General features: G+C 37.8%; 1 protein-coding gene across 1 annotated transcript; it reads left to right on the top strand.

Annotated features, from left to right (window-relative positions):
- Positions 1-2,404: 2,404 nt before the first annotated feature.
- Positions 2,405-6,158, top strand: LOC308695069 (extracellular calcium-sensing receptor-like; the record flags this gene model as incomplete). The annotated part of the gene is made up of 6 exons (XM_081373006.1): positions 2,405-2,625; positions 2,997-3,288; positions 3,477-4,304; positions 4,606-4,833; positions 5,039-5,162; positions 5,245-6,158. The coding sequence occupies 6 exons, from the start codon at positions 2,405-2,407 to the stop codon at positions 6,156-6,158; spliced, it is 2,607 nt and encodes an 868-aa protein (XP_081229132.1).
- Between the last annotated feature and the right edge of the window lie 1,579 nt (positions 6,159-7,737).

Genomic DNA, 7,737 nt, shown 5'->3' with positions numbered 1-7,737 from the left:
TACACAGAACAAGGGGGTAACAAGCACCACTTTAATTTACAGCCCGCAGGAGTTACACTTACCCTGTAACTACACAGAGCAAGGGGGTAACAAGCGCCACTTTAATTTACAGCCCGCAGGAGTTACACTTACCCTGTAACTACACAGAACAAGGGGGTAACAAGCGCCACTTTAATTTACAGCCCGCAGGAGTTACACTTACCCTGTAACTACACAGAACAAGGGGGTAACAAGCTCCACTTTAATTTACAGCCCGCAGGAGTTACACTTACCCTGTAACTACACAGAACAAGGGGGTAACAAGCGCCACTTTAATTTACAGCCCGCAGGAGTTACACTTACCCTGTAACTACACAGAACAAGGGGGTAACAAGCGCCACTTTAATTTACAGCCCGCAGGAGTTACACTTACCCTGTAACTACACAGAACAAGGGAGTAACAAACACTACTTAATATGTAACAATACGAAACAACACTATTTGCACAGTAATTACAGAGAAAGGTACTCTTATTAAGAAAACAAAACAAGAAAACTTTAAATTACACAGTATCCCCTGACATTTAAGTGTCATTGCAATACAATGTGATGAGGTAAGTACATGGTACATTCTAAATTAAAATCATAGCAGAAACTTTTTTTTTTTTTGGCTTAACGTTAAGTAGTTTAGTAAGAAAAGCCAATAAATTTTAATTCTTTATCATTCTGTGCTTACATACAGCCATATATAAGTTTAATTTACAACCCACAGATGTCAAAATTACCATGTAACTACATTGCACAAGAACATATTTTTCCAGAAATGTGATAAAAACTTTTATATACAACAGACGTACAATTTTTGCCTGGAATATATTAACAGAATAGGTACCTGTTAGTTTTAAAATAATTACATTATAAATAATTTGCTTGTATATCTGGTTGTACCCCTTTATTACCCCAAACTTAACATATTGTTCCCTTATACCTACACGGAGGTACACTATAATTACAGAAACGTACACCGTAATTTCGGTTTACTTACGCAGTTGTTTGCGGGTCGTAATATAAAGTGTTACCCTTTTGTCCTTGCATTCTCTCTTGTGGCTCAGTGACACACCTGAATGAAAGGCTCATTATGCAGCTCATTATGCGGGTCATTGTCTTCTCAGGTGTGAACCACTTTATTATTCATGATCAATCACACCCCCACGCATATTGCCTTTCCAAACAAAAAGTGTCTTACAAAATTTAAATCAATGTATTGTTTTATGTGAATGATTAGGCAGGATGATTTTCAGATCTGTTTGAAGCAAAAACTCTAGGCGACAACATCCATTAGTCAAAAGTCTTGTGGACACATATTTAGTATGTGTTTTGTGGCCTTATTTCAGAAACTTTCATTTTTTTGTTTTTTCAATGACCATGCATAAACATTATTCTCTCAAAAATACAAGCATATATGTTGCTCACATATTATGGTAACCCTGTTTGTGCTAAATAGAGTGTAATTACACCTTTGCCATTAATATGTTTATAAGCAACTGATAAAAGCACAAATGTCAGGGCATGTCAAAACATCTCAAGGACCCCTAAAACACCTTAGACCCCAGAGGGTTAAAGTTTCTAACTCTCAAGACGTTGTTCTTCCTGTCTATTACCTCTCTTAAAAGGATAGGAGATTTACAAGCTTTGTCGGTTGCCCCTTCATGCTTGGACTTTGCGCCTGGCATGGTAAATGAGAAAACTGTGCCTTTTTCATCTTTCATTTTTTTTTCTCATAAAAAAACCCTAAAAAAACAATAATTTAGCGTGATTTATTTTATTTTTTTTATGATACAATGATTGGCAGTAATTTTCAGTTCGCCCACAATGGGGGAAATATCATGAATATGTGTCCACCCTGGAACAGTTTCTCACAGGAATTGAATATTTTACAACACCGGCTTAACACACTCTGTCTCTGCCTGCTACAGTAGCCATGCCCCAAACTCTCGCTATCCACCTTAATTTGCAACATGGAAGTAAGCAATTTTCTGTAAATGTGTGAACTCCCAAATCATTTGATGCTGTAAGTAAATAGCTAGAAAAATAACATATTGTAAAATAATTTGTAATACACACCAGTGTGTTTACGACAGTAGATAATATGATAACAAATAATGTAATAAATTAAAGCAGTTAATATTAATATTAATCAATGAACATTTTAAACAGGGTTAGGAGAATGTATTTTAACATGAACAAATCCTATAACACCTTTATAAACATGAATTTAGATAGGGAAATTATCAAATGGTGGGAAGGCGACATTGTGTTTTCCAGAGATGCCCACTTAGCACCGCCTGCTCTTTTAAAGTAACACCCCACACAATCGTCATCATAAATTAGCAAGCAGAACGGGTGAGTGGGTCAGAAAGAGAGAGATGTGGATCACCCTAAACATCTGCCTGTATCTGTCTTTTAACTGCATTTCTGCAGCATCAATCATCAGATCTGGTACCTGTCAGCTCCAGGGACGCTTCAAGTTGAATGGAATGTACCAGGATGGAGATGTTATACTTGGAGGCTTGTTTGAAGTTCATTTTTTCACAGTGTTCCCAGAGCTGAGCTTCAGAACAGAGCCAGAACCACCATATTGTGAAAAGTGAGTCTGGGTCCAGAATGACTACATAACTATAAAAGAAGATAAAATGGAAAATAATAATAATAACAATAATAATAATAAAATAATAATAATAAAAATAATAAATAGGAAATATTACTGTTTTTGTCAAATAATGTGTAGACAGCAATGATGCTAACTTGCCAACATTTTTTTTTATTAATACTACTTTATATCTTAAAAAAAAAAAAAGTGTGCAGAATAGGAGGGTTCCATGAGATGTATTTGGAATGTATTGATGCTTAATTCATAACTTAGTTATTAGCTTTTTTGTATCACTTCATTATAATAAGTTATCTTGTTTTTTGTTTTTTTCTTGTTTTTTTTTTGTTTTTGTTTTTTGTTTTTCTTAGATTTGATATGGAAAGCTTCCAGCAGGCACAGACCATGGTTTTTGCTATAAAGGAGATCAATAAGAATCCAAATCTGCTGCCTAACTTCACTCTTGGTTACCATCTTTATGACAACTGTGTGATGCTAGGAATGGCATTTCGGGCTGCCATAACCCTGGTTAGTGGGACAGAGGATTCCTTCTCCAACCTAAACTGCACTGGCCCTCCTCCGGTGATTGGGATTGTGGGGGATCCAGGATCAACTCCATCCATTGCGATTTCCAGTGTCCTGGGGCTGTTTCGAGTACCTATAGTAAGATGGGATGAAAAAAGTAAAATTGCACTAGATGCATATTTTTTGCACTTTTCTTTTATAAGTTCTTTTTAGCCATATATATCCTAAATCTATTTATTGTAACACTTTATTTCTCATCCGTATGTGTATGTTGATCATAACTCAATTTCTCTTTTTCATCCCTTCGCTCGATCTTTCCTAATTAGGTTAGTCACTACGCCACCTGCTCCTGTTTGAGTGACAGGAAAAAGTACCCCTCTTTCTTCAGAACTATTCCTAGTGATGCCTTCCAGGTGCGGGCTATGGTTCAGATCTTGAGGCATTTTGGATGGACCTGGGTTGGTTTCCTCTACAGTGATGACGACTATGGAATCTATGCTTCTGTGTCCTTCCAGCAGGAAATGCAGCAGTTTGGAAGTTGTGTTGCCTTTTCTGAAATCCTGCCCCATAATAATAACCCCAAAGGTATTCAACGTATAATGGGAGTGATTCAGGCCTCTACAGCAAGAGTGGTGGTTGTTTTTTCTACTTCATCCTATCTTATGAATTTGATGGATGAGGTGGTGTTGCAAAACCTGACAGACAGACAGTGGATTGCAAGTGAAGCTTGGGCTACTTCACCTGTGTTTCACAGTCCACGTTTCCTACCCTTCCTAGGGGGCACACTGGGCATTGCCATTAGGCGTGGAGAGATCCAGACACTTAAAGACTTTCTGCTACGTCTCTGTCCCAGCAATGATCCAAGAAATAATATGTTGAGGATCTTCTGGGAGAACATGTTCAGGTGCAGTTTTGAAGCTGGGGGTAAAAAGACAGATGGTGAGCAAGTGAAAAAGGTGTGTACAGGACAGGAGGATCTAAACACCACGGACACATCATACACTGATGTTTCAGGGTTGAGGGCAGCTTATAATGTGTATAAGGCAGTTTATGCCCTGGCACATGCGCTTCATGACCTGATGCAGTGTGATGAGGGGAGAGGACCATTCAGTGGGAACAGCTGTGCCAACATAATCAACCTAAAACCCTGGCAGGTAAGACCCACAGGTATACTGCAGATTCTCTCCAGGCATATAGAAGAGCTCATGTGGAAAAGCGAAATATGTGCTCTATATTAATTCATTTTTCAGATATTTTAATAAATCTGATATTGTCACAATAATATTGGTCTTTGTTAGTTACAGAAGATATATGTATATTTATATTATTTGAAAGCATAACAATTACATTTTTTTAAAACATCAGTCAATCAAGCATTTTTATCAGAACTTTGGCAATTAAAAGTAAAGTGTGGCAATCATGTATGAATGTATATTTGTTATTTTAACTATACAGCTGGTTCACTACCTACAGCAAGTGAACTTCACCACAGGCTTTGGGGATCATGTGTCATTTGATAAGAATGGAGATGCTATGGCCATCTATGATGTGTTGAACTGGCAGCCAAACTCTGATGGATCAATAAGAGTCCAAACAGTTGGTGTAGTAAATGAAGGGGCAGCAACAGGGAAGGTGCTCACACTGGATGAGGATGCATTATACTGGAATTTTCAGATGAAAAAAGTATATATATATATATATATATATATATATATATATATATATATATATATATATATATATATATATATAATTACAGCTTATTACATTCATTCTTACATTTCTGGCATACTGTAGAACAATGGTTTCCAAATGCCTCATGGAAATACTACAGTATTCTGAGCATTCACTCTATTCATAAATAACAACATATTCTGTCCCATGACAGCCCCCACATTCTGTGTGCAGTGAGAGCTGCCCCCCAGGGACCAGACAAGCCATGAGGAAAGGTCTTCCTGTCTGCTGTTTTGACTGCCTGCCATGCGGAGATGGAGAGATTTCTAATACAACAGGTGATGAGATTTTTGTTGGTAGATATAATTGAAAAATATTTTCCTCGTAACTACTTACCTTCTCTAATTTTCTTACTCACAGATGCTTTTGAGTGCACAATGTGTCCAGATGAGTTTTGGTCCAATCCAGATAAGGATCGGTGTGTCCCTAAAGAAGTAGAGTTTCTGTCCTATGAGGAACCTCTGGGCATCTCTCTGACAACTGCTTCCCTACTTGGCACCTGGTTCTGCGCTCTTGTGATGGTCATCTTTGCACATCATCGTAACACTCCCATAGTACGCGCCAACAATTCAGAGCTCAGCTTCCTGCTGCTGTTGTCACTCAAACTGTGTTTCCTGTGTGTGCTACTGTTCATTGGTCAGCCACAGTTGTGGACGTGTCAGTTAAGACATGCTGTGTTTGGCATAAGCTTTGTCCTGTGTGTCTCCAGCATCCTAGTCAAGACTATGGTGGTCATAGCTGTGTTTAAGTCATCTCGGCCAGAAGGCAAAGGAGCAATTAAATGGTTTGGAGCAGCTCAACAAAGATGCACAGTTCTGGTCCTAACAGCCCTCCAGGTTGTGATATGTGCAGTCTGGCTATCAACTGCCTCTCCAACACCCCATAAAAACAACCAGTATCTTCGATCTAAAATAGTATATGAATGTGCTATTGGCTCATTGGCTGGTTTTTCTATGCTGCTGGGATACATTGGACTGTTGGCTGCAGTAAGCTTCATGTTAGCCTTCCTGGCGAGAAACCTTCCAGATAATTTTAATGAAGCAAAGTTTATCACTTTCAGCATGTTGATCTTCTGTGCTGTGTGGATTGCATTTATTCCGGCATATGTGAGCTCACCGGGGAAATATGCTGTGGCTGTAGAGATATTTGCCATTTTAGCTTCCAGTTTTGGATTACTGGTGGCCATATTTGCCCCAAAGTGCTACATCATCATTTTACATCCAGAAAGAAACACTAAAAAAGCCATCATGAGAAGAGAAGCACAAAAGAGATAGTTTTATATTTTTCTGATGTTTGTGTAAAAAAATATATATATTTAAACGCCTGCTGTTTTGTAGAATTATAATTATTAACTTACAAGTTATTCTTTCACTTGCTTTAAATTACACTGATTATTCATTTGTCAGATTTTATACATTTACATCCTTCACATGTTGCTTGTAAAATTGTAACACGTAAGTTTGCAGTTTGAAGTAAATTCATTATTTATTGAGACTTTTTATTGAAATACAGTATATTTCCTGGTTTATCAAATATATACACTTGATTTAATAAATGAATGAGGAGAAAAGACTCTTTGTCAAAACAACTTGATTTTGATTATAGAGAGAAATCAACAAGGTTCTCACATGATTCATTTAAAGAAATGCTTTAAAAATATTCATTTCATGACTTCAAGTCATAAAGTCATTAATGTGGTCATATTAAATTAATATATTTTGTTAAAAACACATGATTTATTATTTTGATTTTAAAATTATTTTTATATAGGGCAGAACATATATAGGGATGTTTATTATTATTATTATTATTATTATTATTATATTATATTATTATTATTATTATTATTATTATTTTATTGTCTTGGTTCCTATTTTATCCTATATTCCCTGATGGAGGGAATGTCAATATAGTGAAACTAGGGGTTGCATTTGCTATTGCAACCTCCATTCCCTGATGGAGGGAATGCTGATTTAGTGACACTAGGGGTTGCACTTGGGAGCCCCAAACACCTCTGATGCTTAAGAAAAACCAATGAGAATTGGTTTGTGGAATTTGCATGCCACTGCCCCAGACATACAGGTATGAAAGGGGATGGCTTGCTCCACTCATTCAGGTTTATGCAGAGGAGCCAAAACAGTGTCCTGGTCATTTCAGCGAGTAGTTCAGTGTTGTGGCAGGGGGGAAACAACGTCTTATTCCCTCCATCAGGGAACTGAGGTTACAATAGTTAACAAGATGTTCCCTATCTGTCACTCACTTCGGTGTTATGTCGATGTAGTGACACTAGGGTCCCCTATACAAAATGGCACAATCATCTAAACTGTGTTTCGAGGTTCGGCGGTGCTGCTGCAGCAGGTTACTGCGTGCCTAATAGCAGGTGCACTCAGGCCAACTCGTAACCTTCTCAACGCCTAAGTAAGTTGCCATAGTGCCCCGGTACCACGATGGAAATAGGTTGTTTCAGCGGTTTTCTTGACCTTTTCTGTTTTTTTTTTTTTTTAAAGGATAAATAAACTTACAGATGTGCAGACCAGGAGTTTGCAATGGGGAAGTGTTCTATTTCCTATGCAGAAAAAATGACACTACAGTGACCACATCCTGTCTACAGGGAGATAAACATGTGGAGAATACATCACATGAACTTACCAACCAGATAGTGCCACATATGGAAAGAAGTCTCTGTGTAGTGTTCTAACTGAGAAGGGAGAATTAACGTCCACTGTGTCGTGATATACTGCAATATCAGCCATGTACACCTTCAGAGTGGAGGGGGAAAACCACCTCTCCAGCCTTTCCAGTAAGAAGGAAAGTATTGACCCAATAGCATTTCTCTGAGGGTCTTCGCCTCGG

Source organism: Scardinius erythrophthalmus (genome assembly GCF_964197995.2).
Source record: "Scardinius erythrophthalmus genome assembly, chromosome: 8".
Taxonomy (NCBI): domain Eukaryota; kingdom Metazoa; phylum Chordata; class Actinopteri; order Cypriniformes; family Leuciscidae; genus Scardinius; species Scardinius erythrophthalmus.
Note: the sequence above shows the minus strand (reverse complement) of the source record. Positions and strands in the feature narration are given on the sequence as shown.